General features: G+C 46.6%; 1 protein-coding gene across 1 annotated transcript in view; it reads right to left on the bottom strand.

Moving 5' to 3' along the window:
• LRRK1 (leucine rich repeat kinase 1) overlaps window positions 1–14,083 on the bottom strand; it is a 79,047-nt gene that overhangs the window by 25,521 nt on the left and 39,443 nt on the right. Inside the window, exons 12-19 of the mRNA XM_009635044.2 lie at window positions 10,661–10,790; window positions 10,023–10,135; window positions 8,937–9,151; window positions 6,734–6,898; window positions 4,471–4,643; window positions 2,349–2,469; window positions 1,919–2,078; window positions 984–1,260 (exon numbers count right to left, since the gene is read on the bottom strand). Of these exons, the coding sequence (XP_009633339.1) occupies window positions 984–1,260; window positions 1,919–2,078; window positions 2,349–2,469; window positions 4,471–4,643; window positions 6,734–6,898; window positions 8,937–9,151; window positions 10,023–10,135; window positions 10,661–10,790 (1,354 nt within the window). The remainder of the gene's footprint in view (window positions 1–983; window positions 1,261–1,918; window positions 2,079–2,348; window positions 2,470–4,470; window positions 4,644–6,733; window positions 6,899–8,936; window positions 9,152–10,022; window positions 10,136–10,660; window positions 10,791–14,083) is intronic.

The raw sequence follows: 14,083 nt of genomic DNA on the forward strand, positions 1-14,083 counted from the left end.
GGGGGGCAGGGGGGAGGAGGACTCATTAACATTTAAAGAGAATGAGGTTTCCTAGACCGTTTCTAGAAAAACTATTGATCAACACCCACTGAGGCTAAAAATTAAGAAAATCACATTGCTACGCTTTCCTGATTTCACTAGAAATAATTACTACGACTTTCAGGGCTGACGTAATTATTCATTACCCAAAGTTTTCTGCCATACTCTGGAGTGAGGATCTTTCACTGGAAACAGATGACTCCAGCCCATCTATATTTCAGGCCCGGCAGCCACGAGCCTCACGTCCTCTCCCAGCTGCAGCTGCGCCGGCTGAGCGCTTACAGCTCCCACCTGCTCATCGCCACATCCCCGGCGGTGTCACTGCCCCTCGCGCCGGCCGCTGAGCCCGCCACCAGCCTCAATTCACCGTCAACACCCACTGAGGCTAAAAATTAAGAAAATCACATTGCTACGCTTTCCTGATTTCACTAGAAATAATTACTACGACTTTCAGGGCTGACGTAATTATTCATTACCCAAAGTTTTCTGCCATACTCTGGAGTGAGGATCTTTCACTGGAAACAGATGACTCCAGCCCATCTATATTTCAGGCCCGGCAGCCACGAGCCTCACGTCCTCTCCCAGCTGCAGCTGCGCCGGCTGAGCGCTTACAGCTCCCACCTGCTCATCGCCACATCCCCGGCGGTGTCACTGCCCCTCGCGCCGGCCGCTGAGCCCGTCACCAGCCTCAATGCACCGGGTGGACAAAGACCTGCCTTGGAAAGTATTCAAACTAGCTTGTTTGGACCAAAGGATGCTCATGCCAGGAAATACAGCTCAAATGGATGGGCGCCTTCCATTATGCTGTTTAATGCACTCAAATACTTTCTCATAGCAAGATCCTCGTCAAGACAACCGCTTAAAGTGACAAAACCTGTTAATATCCGCTGATTAAATGGCCATTTTTCTCCACCTTGGCTAAGTCTCTCTAATTATCAACATACCTGTTGTTGGCCACAGGTAGTGCAATTTCAAACTTGGCCAAGAACTGGAAGTACTGCTCTTCGGTTTGCTCAGTGAAGCCCGTCCCAACCAGCAGCATCCTGAGATCCTCCGCTCTGATGACTCCATTCTTAGCTACAGACTTGGAGCTCTTGATGTTGAAAATCCTCTGCAGACATTCCGAAAGCCAGACGGGGTCAAGGAAGTAGAGGTTTCTCAGGCCATGACTCGTGTCTGGGAAGTGCAGTAGTGTACCCGTTTCTATGAGAAAATTAATCGCTGCAAAAAACCAAACCCTTGTAGATTAGCAATAGACCAGCGTTAGGAAACCACAGTGCAGATGAGTAAGATTATGAGGCAGTCTCTGCAGTTCTATGCGTGCCAGAAATAGCCAGCACGCAGCCAAGCCAAGAGAGTAACGTTTATCTGAGGAGCGCTGCTGCCGGGCACTCCACTTGTAAAACCCACATCTCGCTTTACAGTCAGGATTTCTGTCCCCACCACACCTCCCCTCCACCCTCTCCTGCCATCCTCCCCGGGAAGGACTCTCTCTGGCTCCTGCAGAGTTGGTCGCCATAAAGATCACAGGACTGGGGCCCTACAGAGAAGAGAGCCTTGAAACTATGGCAACCTTCGTTCTTCACAGAGCAGAAATAAAATCAGACAAACCTTGTTTAAAAATAAATAAATAAATAAATAGTAGTCTCAGACCATCCTAGAAACTTCCAAGCCCTCTCCCCAAAACCCCATTACTAATTTTATATTTTACCAATTTCCAAAGTGACCTCTACACAGGTGTAAAGCACACTCTAACTGTTTTTTTGCATAGCAATTACCTGATGGGCTCTCCCCCCCCCCTTTTTTTTATTGTTTATTAAATATTTCAATTGCTCATACATATTGATTTCCAAGAAATTACTGGTCTGCTCTGACCTACCAGTCTGCAAGTCTTCGTAGTCTTTGATATCATTTCCAGGCGTTTGCTCAATGATCAGCTCTATTTGTCTGTCTGTTAAATACTGCACATCATCATTCTGACTTCTTTTATGCTGTTCTGCAAGGACAGCTTCTTGGAGACTAAGGTAACTTCTTGGTATCTGCAAGCCACGCGAGAAAAACGGCAGGATCAGTATCAGACGGCAATCACTGCTGGAGATGAACCAGCTAAGTCATCTCCCCTTTGCAGGGCTCTTACAGTGCTGTCTTTTCCCAAAGCCAGATACTTTACGTATCTTTAAGCCAGCCTTACATGCTTCGCATACCTCCCGCATCAACAATAACTCCCAAAGTTCACCTCCCAATGCAAACCCAAGCCCCTCAGAAGGCCCCCTTTGGTAAGGATCACCACTAGAAAGCACAGTTCTCACCAATCTCCCTGCAAGTTTCTGGGAACAAATTGAGCTGCCGATGTCCTTCATGTTGCAAGTGACATGAAAAATCAGCTGTCGGAGTCCATCGAGGCCTTCCAGAGTCTTGCATGAGAGCTCACTGCAAAAGTCATGCAAGGGTGAGGATTATCAAACCTTATCAGCACACCGGCTTCCTTTCCAGGCTCACTTTCTCTTATCAGTGACTTTAAATTTCCTGTGTCGGATGAATGGGAGGAAGGCTGTCAGTGAGCATTTTTAGCTTTGGAGAAAAACACAAAGAAGCCTGGAAAGGATGTATTAGGCCAACCTCTGCTCTGCCAGCTTCATTTGTTGTGCACTGCTCCTCCATCCCCTGTGCACCATGATCTCTGTGGACTTCCCTGGCAGATGGAGCAAAGCCGTCGCAGTTTTTCCCTCCAGTGCTGCACGCATCCTGGAAGGGGCTGCAAGGAGGAGGAAACCACTGAGCGCTGGCAATTGCTGGAGGCGAGTCCGGTTCTCCCTGCCCCAGATCAAAGAGGCACGATGATGACTACCAGACACCTTTGCCCACTCTCATTCCGGCCCTTGCTCAGCTGGATCCTGTGATCTGGGAATTGATGCTTAGATCCTAAAAGCTGGCCTTCATCATTTCTTTAACAGCTAAAAATCTGCTCTCTCCAGCTCCTACTATTTTTGGTCTTTTTTTGTGGGCTGGATAAGAACGGTTCTCATCCACTTTCCCCAAGAAAGGGTCTTTCTAACTGATCCTACACATGTTCCCGTGGCAGACAGATAAAGCAATATGCTTTACCTTAAACCTCAGCCACCAGTGGCGCTGGGAAGCGTGCACTCCCTGGGATGCCAGAGAACCAGCACCGATAAAAGCACCCTGGGCTCACTCACACGAGGCTTTCAGAACACGCACGCCTCCAGCTGCCCGGAGCCCTGCTCAGGGGAGCCCCTTCCAGGGGGATGGTGGGATGTGAAGGAGAGGCACGACAGGGAGGAGGTAGGAAACCAGGCACAACTCCGGCTGGAAGGAAATGCAGGGGGAAAGGAAGGTGAGGAAGGGGAACGTGTGGGATGTGGGGCAGGGGGAAAGAAAGTCCCCTGGAGAAAGAACGGTTGAGATCATGGTAGGATGCTCTGTGGTGATGGGAAAAGAGGCTTGAGGAGACCGAAGCGCAAAGCTTTCTCCTTCTCCCTGTGAGCCTCTGTGCCTCTGTGCCTCACACTGGGTCCCTGGTGCCCCTCCTAACGGGGAATAGCCAGCTGGGATGCCTGACACAGCGCCTGAGTCTGCCAAACAGAGCGTGGGAGGTCTCCCGACGGCTCTGCCAGGCAGCAGATGCAAAGTGCTGGGGACTTTGCAGCACCCTCTTCACTTGCCAGCCGCCACCTGCTCTTGCCCCAGGCGCTGGCGATCTCACACCGTTTGGTGCCAGCCTGCTGCATCCACGCTCCCCCCGTGCTGCGCGCTCCCTTGGCCGACAGACCCACTTCTCTCCCAGCCGGAGCAGCCCCCTCTCCCCAAGGGCACTCTCCCTTAGGGAGGGAGCAGCATCAGACTCCATGGCCTGGCTGGCACCCATCTTCCAGACAGCACCACCCCTCCTTTATCACACCCAGAGAACTCGGCTGGCACAGGTTTGGAGCACGGGGGGCTCCGGGGGCCGGACCACTCCTCACCCTGCCAACACTGCCACGTGAGCGGCGTCCTAGCGTCGGGTAGCAAGAGGTTCCCACGCAGCCTCCCCTTAGCAAACCCCACAGCACCCACTCTGCAGCAGCCACGCTCTCAAGCTTTGCAGCATTAATTCCTTGATCTGTACCTTCTCTCCTTGTGACTAATAAACTGTATCACCATTTAACGGTGAGAAACCCGAGTGGAGCAGGAGCACTGAAACAGGCTGGCCGAGGTCACGACTTTGGAGCTTCCAGCTCTCAGACCCGTGATCAGACCCCTGAGCAACACTGAACTTCTCTCTAATTATACTGCATTATTGCAGTCAAAAATAGATGAAATGCAATGCTGACGAGTCTTTAAATCAGTTCCGTTGCCAAGGAGATGAAGTATTACAAAACTGTTTAAAGTGACATAAAATAGAGTGAGCTTCAGAGAGGCACAAGTACTTACTGTAGGTGCTTGAATGTGATATCTGGGAAGCCAGTTGCTCTGGAGCCAGAGGGAGACCGACAGAGAGCCAAGACGTACGCCCTCAGAGTTGCTATCCTCTCAACGCGGAATTTAGTTTCAATTAAATCAAGGTGTGTTCCTACCACTAACACCGCTGAATTTGGGGCTTTGGCCTGTAAGAGAAAACACTGGCAGTGATCTCACTCAGATTACGTCATGGTAAAGTCAGTGAGGACATGTGAAAAGTATAATATTTAAGAGGGGGTGCTCATATACATTAATAAAATGGAATATATATATATATATATATATATATAAAATAGAGGCAACCTGTCGTGGCAGCTTGACAACAGCAACAAGTGATCCGGGTATTACAGAAGTTCCCCTGCAGAATATGGCTTAATCATCTGCTGCTACCGCAGAGCAGGAAGCTGTCAGTTTGGGTTTATTACATCAGGGCCTAATGTAAAGGGAGTTACCATGTGGTATTGAGTTGCTCCAAGCCAGCTAAATGATGGGAACTATGTCCGCCCAGACAAAGGAAAAGAAGTTAGCTTAACCTGTAGCTAGAAGATCTAACTTTGATATCCTGGAAAAGGCCAGTTACCCTCCAGAAGAGATACCCAGGGAAGTTATACCAACTTTTTCTGAAGGTATATGGAGAAGTGAGATAAACTGCTAGAAATGTCTGAATCTACTTAAGCCCAAATCAGTGCAAAGGAATGGATTAGATGATCTCGTGGTTTCTTCCAACCCTTCCAGGATTCTGTTGCAGGACTGGAACATATCCTGATTTCAGGGAACATGCTGCCAAATACAATGGGATTGCACAGGCTTAAGCAGGGATCATCCTGCCTATCCAAATGACTTTGAGCACAGAAGAAAATTCAGATGCAGAAATATATGCTTATTTGCAGTCAATCCACGTCTCTCTTGCTATGCCCACCGATATCTCAAACCCAAATGATACCAAACTCGAACCCTGTGCAGACACAGGAGTGATGGCTGTACCAAGTTGGACCAAAAGGCCCACTCAGCCCAATATTCTGCCTGGAGGCTAATGAAGAGAACAGGCACAGGGGAATCATACAGAGATTTTTCCCTAGTGTGTTCTCCCAGCATCCAGCAGCCTGCAGCTTCCCAACCTCTGGAGCTTGAGACAGAATCTCTGAATTAATAGCACTTGACGGATTTTTTTTCCACCATTCTGTTTTTCCAACTTCTGACACCCACAGCACATTGTAGTTCCAATAAATTCCCCAGGTTAGCTACCTGCTGTGTTTAGGATACTTCCTATTGTTTGTTTCAAAGCTACCGCCCCGTTGTTTCATTCGATCTCTCCTAATTCCTCTATTGTAAAAGATCATGAACAAAGACTCCCTTGTGTTTTTCTCCTTACCCCTGGTAAGGCTACGTGCAGCCTTCCTCATTTGCCTTGTTCCCAAGCTGAAGAGGCCTAAACTATTGAATTGCTGTGCACTCACTTTTCCATACTTTTAACCATCATGTTCATCTTTCTCTGCATCTTTCCTGATGCTACGATGGGCTTGCTGGGATGTATTAAGGACACAGGCACATCATGCATTTTTGAAATATCATAATTATGCTTCTGGCTTTGTTACCTCATTTGGGTTTTTGGTTGCTGCTGACCATTAAGCTGAGATTTTTATAATGTCAAGATGTTTCTTTTTTGAGAGGCACTAGCTTAGAGCCCATTTCTGTGTGTGTAATGTTAAGACAGGCATCAAATGATAAACATTTACAAAAAAATTACGAACATGGTATTATAAAAATCACTCAACACCAATGAATTCCCTGCAGCTCTGAGCCTCAGCTGAGAGCTGCCTGGGGAGATACTCTCTAGCTTACCTGAATCTAAAGTGTTAAAAATATAACCTCAAGACTAATGTGTGTCTAACCCACACAAGAAATAAAATGCTTCAAACCCCCCTCGGAGCACAGTGTGGTCAAACACTAATTCCAAAAGAAGTATGTTCAGCCTTACTTAGCAAGGGTTTATAAATCAGCTTTTGTTTCATTTTCTGGTGTGTGTGAGGGAGAACAAAGCAAATGATAAATTTAAAGCATTAAATATAGCGATACGCCTACAGCGTAATGGAAAATTAATTCCAAAAGCTATGCAGAATTCATAGCTTGCGGAGTTTTTAAAAGCAGAGCAACAAGAATCTGTAATATCACATATCTGTGTGCTGAGCTACTACTCGATAAATAGACACCCCAGAGTCCACCAGTGACTTCTTACCTCAATGTTCAGCAACCAGAACTGTAAGTTTGCCACAGCTTCTTCCCCCAGTGCCAAGTTCCATACCACTATGTACAATGCTTTGTCTGTGAAGAAACACTGATTGACTGTAGACATGCTTGCTGGGCCTCCGATATCCCAGACATTGAACTCCACTGAATCAACCTACTTAGACAAAGAGAAGTGTTCAAATCAAACGGTTGCAGTAAATCACGGGGAGATAATAGCTGAAGTATAAACCTACGCCTGCATAATGTATGACACAAGAAGGGTTTCAATGTCCTAATTGTGCCTCCAGGAAAGAAAAATCAACAAGCAATTGTTAAGCATGGCTACCACTTCCCCACAGGAAATCAAGACTAATTACTTGCTGCTAAAACGATAGAGGTGCCCTTGATGCTGGTAAATCTCCAGTTAATGCTGTGGATTCTCCAGTACAAACAAGGGTCTCATTCTGAGCCCTGTATTTCACTGCATCTGGGATAGAAACTGTTTCATCCTTGTCTGTGCCACGCTCGACGGGACCTGCTTATCTGCCACTGCTATGGGGAACAGGAAACCCCCTGCTGAAATCACTTCCACTGAGCTCAGCCCTAGCCGAGCCAAACAGAATATAGATGCTCAGGAGATAGAAAACTTCTCAAGCCTTTCATAAGCACCTCCTGCATGTTGCTCAGAGGCTTCTGACACGTGTGTCATGCCAGAGATGGGCCAGAATTACAGCTACTGTAAATCAGACTCATTGGTTTTTTTGGGGGGGAACGTATAAATGGAGGCCTCTCTAGCTCTGGCTCTCTTCCAAGTATCTCAGCATCCCTCCGTGCAGCCCCACAACAGCACTGAGAAGGAGCAGGGCGCCCCACTTAAACTGTATTCAGGCTCCCAGTTGCAGTAGGAAGTACCTACGTTCCTTGAAGGCTCTGTCCCTAAATCACTCGGCCCTGGGGAGGCAAGAAGCCTGTGACTGAGCAGAAAACCAAACCCTGCTCCAGCCGCCGTCCTCAGAGCATCAGGTAACACCAAGTGGGCTCTGTTTACTGGTCCAGGTCCAAGCACCGACTGATCCCACACGACAAGTTACCCTGTGAGATTTCAGCAAGGAGTGAAGCAGCTCAGTAGGGCTCTGATCGCCTAGCATAGTCCCAGTTTGAAGTCTCCCAGACACAGCTGGAAGAACTTCCATATTGTTTAAACCAAGCCCTAACTAGCACCAGGACTGCTTTGTTCATCCAAGACCTTCAGCTATGGGTGCTTGTACGGAGAGACAGAGACTCAGAGGCAGGGACAAAGGCCTGTTCAGCACCTTGACCCCACTCCAGGTCTCTGACGCTGTCTAGGTTTTTATTTTATTCAATTGCTCTTCAACACAAAAAGCACAAATCCCTTCTCCCACCAAAGTCTTCTCTGTAAAGAGTCAGACTGTGCTTGCTCGTTTTTTCTGTCTCTGGCCTGGCACTCTTCACTGTAGAATAGCTGAACTCAGCAGGCTCCTCCACCCCTTCCAAAACAGTCTGGTGGTCATGGCTCTCATCCGGGACGGGAGAGCCACGTGCTTGCACACCCTCAGCTCTGACAAAACCTCAGGACCAATTCTGCATGCTCGAATCCCTGCATTACTACACAGGCAGTGGACAGGGCCACCTACAAATGCTTGAATTAATTCAGTGTTGTCCAAATGAGTTCAGTATGGGTTGACACACTCCCTGAATGAGCCATCTGAGATTTGGGTGTTTAAGATATGTCTTAGACATCCCTGGATCACACCAGAGGTCAGGCATCCTACCTTCCACCCACCTTCCCCACCTAGGACAGTTCTGGTATCATGGGAGTCCAGCTTTAGGTACTGATGTCCCATTTTCTGGCCCCAAATGAAAGGACAATCTGCTTTACAGAAGCTGATTTAAAACATTCTCTTAGAATCCGTGTCCAAAAAACACCCGAGCTGGGAGAGCCAGAATTCAGGCAGTGTACACATGGCTCTCTCTCTTCAGGATCAAAAGTTGAGTGCTCAGGAAAACAGAACTGTCCTCTAGTACCAACTGGAAATGAAACAGAGGAATTGTGATGGGTCTAAAACCACATCATGTGTGAGGTCAGGTAATGGAAACTGTTCTTTGTAAAAGGGCAGGCAATTTCAACCCAAAAGGGAAACTGCAGGGCTCCAACATCCCACTGGGGCTAAGGATCTTTGATTGTTTTTCACCTTTGCCTTGTGTCCCACTGGCTTGGGGAGCTCCCATTTTGTTGTACGTATGGTGGCATCGCTGTGCATCATCTGAGGGACTTTTCCTGTCTGTAGGATCTCAATCAGCGTCGACTTTCCCTGCCGTGGAGGACCGATGATGATCATCTTCATTAGCTTACACTTTTCTGCTTTGCGGAGCTGTGCCCGTAAGTATGCCAGCACCGTTTTAGGGCCTATGGGGAGGGAAGCGAACAGGCTTTATCTGTGGTTTGCAGTTACAAATGTACATATGTACAGCAGGACTGCACAAAACCAACGGCTGCAGACACATCAGCTGAATTAATATTTTCCCTGCAGTTTCGCTGTGGGCTGAGACAACCCAGAGAATAAACAAAGAAACCTCTAGTGGACAAACCTGAGACAGAGACCCCAGAAAAAGGTCACCACCCTGAGACTCTACAATGGAGCACTGTAAGAAGAAACAAATGCTGTGGCTCGTATGCTTCAGAAGCTCAAAGGAAACATAAAATACTAATTTAGTATTGGAAAATACTCAGTTTTTCCTTCTACTTTTATGTTTCCAGTTAAAATTAGATTTAGGCTTCAACAGTGTGCTGGAGAAGGAATAATTCCTAATAACTTTGTTCCCACAGGATATTCTTACTAAAACACACAAAAAAGAAGACAGTATTGTAATAGATCCAAAAACCTAGCAGCTTACAATACAGTCACTTCAATGTGACTGTGACTGCTGATCCTAAACACTTCAGTCCTTAGAAAGACCGTCTAAATACCCTAAAATACATACACTCAAGGAAGCAAGCCATGGAATTTATCCGGCATGCATACTGCAAATGAAATATTGCATTTAGAAGTCATCATTTTAACATGTGATCTATCTTAAATTGATCTTAAATATAGACAGAGCTTAGCACTGATTATCAAATTTGCAAAGAGCCGTAGGAGGTTTCCCTATGCAATTCCAGTTAACCGCAACAAGGGCTTGGGCACACACTGTCTGTTCCTGTTCAGGGCCATTAAAAGGAAGTAATTTTCATTATATGTTCAGTCAATTTAATAAAGGACACACAGGATCAGCCTTACCCTCCTTTCTGATCTCTGCAGGAACGTTACTGATATTTAGTTCCTCGATATCCAGCTGCCAGAGATTAGCCAGCTGTCCAAGTTCTGGAGGAAGCTCTCGGATACCAGGGTTACTGTACAAAAACAAATAAATCTACCAACAACCAGGCTTTGTGTGTAAGTAGCTGCTCTCACGGACTCTCAGATTACACTATTCTCTCCTTGCAGAAATCTTCCATTAACATTTTAATAAGACTACTCAGCACTTTAATAGCAATTTCCACCCTAAAAGTGATGTATAACCTCGATTTATCCGCTGAGGCAGACAAGTGTAATCATCTTTACTGGACAGTTGAGGAAATAAAGGCAAAAATGATGAGTTATTGACTCTAACGCTATAGAAGCTGGCAGCCAAAAGCCAGAATGAACTAGAGGCACATTAGATTCCCAGGCCTGTGTTCAAAGCATTAGATCATCTTCTCTAATTCAAAAAGCTGGCCTCCTCCTTATCTAAAGCAAGTGATGGGCACAGTTTAACAAGGGGCTGACTACTTCCAGCTTTTTGACTTCAGAAGCACCGGACATCTGGGGTGGGGCTCCACAGAAGACTGGTCACTAAAACAACATGGAAATAATACTTTTCCAGGACACGGACTTACTTTCCTAAATAAAGTTCTGTTAAACCTTTCAGAAGGCAAACAGACTGTGGGACAGAGTCCAGTTGATTGTCGTTCAGATAAAGGACTTCCAGAGAATCACTCAGAAATGCTGGAAACTCCAAAAAAGGACCTGGAACAAGACAGGAAACAAGTTGCACCTTTAAAACATAACAGGCGCCAAGGCTCTGAACCCAGAGCCTTCACCTTAACTCTGTAGGCAGGACATGAGGTCATGTTCCTTGGCAGAACCACCACGAAGCAACATCAGAAAAGCAAATGGCCTTTGATGGCCATCAAACATCAATGCTCACATCTCAATTTTTTAAAATCATGGTGATGCACGTGTTTGAAGGTTACAGCCTCCAGGGCTGCTGGCGTGCTGATGGAGGAACTCCAGGCCTGCCCAGATGGCTCTACGTCAGAGGACGAGTGGCATTACGTTTCTTGCTGTCGAAGAGCTGGTTACACCCTGTGAACTGCCCCTATCCCAGCCGAACAGCTGGCAGTGAAAGGGCACACCAAGGGCACAGGTGGTTCTCTACATGTTTTTTTCAACGTCGCCTGAGAAAAGCCAGAAGCCAGTCAGAATTTAGGTTCAGGCCTCCACGTTGCACCCTGGAGCAATTTATGGTGTGTCCAAGTCAACATCAACAGAGGAGAAAGCCGAAACTGCAGCTGACAGACTGCTAACCTGCATTGCCTCTAAAACAACCCTTGCATTTGCCCCTCTCTTCTGTTTTAGGCTGCAAGGTCTCCGGGCACTTCAGGCTTCCTACACGTCTGAGCAGCAACCAGCATATTTTGGGAGCAACCCAAGCAATAATAGCAACAACTGCATGGCTGAGTTGCTGCTGCTGGAGAGGTTCAAACAAAGGGAAATTCAGCTGGTTTCAAAGAGCATCATTTTGCTCCACAAATTACTCCCGGGATAGAGGCATGAAAAGCTGCCATGAATTGTGTTGCTGTCTTAAGAGTGTCACATGTGTCTACCAAGAAGCATCATGGAGTCAAGGAAAAGTAGGCCACACAGGGACAAGCAGATTCTGAGTCTCTGATTAGGAAAGTACAACCAGCACCATCTGCTGCCTCCATGGTCAATAAAAGCAAGTCCCGAGATGCGAGACACACCCTGCCTCGAGGATAGGACACTTGCACTTCCACCAAGATCTTCTTCCCTTACAGAGAAGACTTGAGGAACTGTAACTAGACTTAGCCAAAAAAGAAAAAAAAAAAAAAAAAAAGAAAATGGAAGAGGTTGCCTGGGGAGAAAATTCCCCAGTTCTAATATTAACAGCATTTCAAGCCTGAGCTGTGCTCAGCAAAGGAGTAAGATAGAGTCCCACTGTCTACAGGGGTGTTTTATATACGTGACAGGACTGTCTGGTGTGGCCAGGGTGTCACAGTCTGCCTTTGAGTTTTCAAATAAAAAAATTGGGATTATTTTGGGAGAACAGCAGGCTTATTCATGGATCCAATTCACTTCCTTTCTGGCTCATCTCCAGACTTAAACTTTTCATTGTTCCTCTGCAGTACGCACCTAGGTACAGGCAGATTTAGTCCCTCTTGGACATGTAGAAGCAAACACCTAAAATAGTAGCAATGCTCTCAATTCACCAAAGAGTCCCAGGCGGAAAGGAGTGTACTATATTGGAAGCGAGCTCGAGGTGTTTATGAATTGTAATTATTTATTCATGAGTTATTTATGATTTCTCTGGCTTGAGCTCAATTTTTCTTTTAAAGGACTGTAGAAAAATTAAAACAAATCCCATCTTGAAAACATATTTTTGGATGAGTAAACGCTACCAACACCACATGCATGTGCAAGAAGTTATTCTGAGACTTATCAATCAAGTATAGTGAGCATCCATAAATTATTCTCTTTAAATAATCTAGACTTAAGTAAATAGCTTTGTTGGTAAAATCATATGAAAACCTGCCCCCCACCTCACTAGGAGACTTCTGCGAGCAGCTGATGTACTGCAGCTTCTGTTTTCTCTTTATGTTCTTTAAATTCTTGGCCACATCCTCTAGTCTCACCAAGCTGTACTTGGCAGAGGAACAGAGAGGAAAAGATGAGCTGGCTTTGCTCTGTCTCTGGGGCTACTTGGCTGCGGCACCAGCCAAGTGGGCTACTCCGTGCCCTCCTGCAACCTGAGGCAACCTCAGGCAGCTCGAAGTTGCACCAGGGTGTTACGTGCCAAGGCTTCTCAACAGCACAGGGTCCACCCTCTCCTCCTTTATGGAGAAGGGTTACACTGGGTTTGCAGCATGTAGAATTTTCCATTAGGACAGCAATTCCCTTTCCTAGCTGGCTTTAGTTGCTTTCCCCGCTGCCCCTGCCCTTCTCTCCCCATTGGGAAATGCTGCCGTAGCACTTCACAGTTAAGTTCTGAGGATATGTTGGGACTCCACAGATTGGCAAGAGTCAGACTCCTTTTCCAATTCTTCCGTGTTCAGGATTTCACCCACGTCACAGCATTTCTATTTCCATTTCCTACTTGCAAAACAGTGCAGGGTAACCCTTTCTCCTCCTTAAAGTGCAGATACGGGACTTGCCGCACAGCACCCTCTGCTTCCACGGACAGAAAAATGAGGTTGGGTTAGCCTTGCCTGGAGCTCCAGATAGCGCCTCTGCCTCCCCGATGAGCTGACTGGAGGTTAGGACCTCCAGTCCCAACCTGTAGCTCTGGCTGTACTCGGTGCATTTACCAATTTTACCTATTCAGGTCGACCTGAGATCACACACCATTTTCAGGGGAACCGAGGAAAGCATTTGCTGCAGGAGGGCCTCTCCCTCCCTCCTGCAAGCAGCTGAGGGCTGCTCGGACGTGCGTCACGAAGACGCCAGCTCTATTCCACTCCGAGATTTGCAAAGAATGCTTTAGAGCAAGTCATTCTTCAGGCAGCCGAGAATGAGAAAGCTCTCCAAGTGCTTTAAAATAAAACAAACAAACAAAAAGAAATGCAGATGAATCCCACAGAGAGCAGGAAGCAGCGCAAATAACTTCAGATATTCCTTTGTTCTCTCTGGGATTTCACGTGCGCTAATCTAGAACATCTCTTCTGTTCTGCCCCAAACCATGGGCGCAAATCACAGAGACACGGGAAAACGTGCAATTTGTGAATTCAGCCACAGAAAGAATCCTGAGAGTAGCAAGACTAATTATGGGTTAATTTCCCTTCAACACACCAGTTAGTACTCTGGGCTAAAAAGAATAACCTTCATGAAAATAAAAAAAAGCTCAGCGAAAGAAACACATTTCACCCATTCTTCATCTTTCTAGGTTGATGCTACCAACCACCTGCACCATTTCTTCAGAAACACTTTATCTAAACATATTTGCTCTTCATTTAAATGCTGTTACACTTCAAATGGCAGATGGATTCACACTGAGTTCCCTCCAGCCAAACTCCGTGCATTCC

Source organism: Egretta garzetta, unplaced genomic scaffold (assembly GCF_000687185.1).
Source record: "Egretta garzetta isolate BGI_Z169 unplaced genomic scaffold, ASM68718v1 scaffold322, whole genome shotgun sequence".
In the NCBI taxonomy this organism is placed as follows: domain Eukaryota; kingdom Metazoa; phylum Chordata; class Aves; order Pelecaniformes; family Ardeidae; genus Egretta; species Egretta garzetta.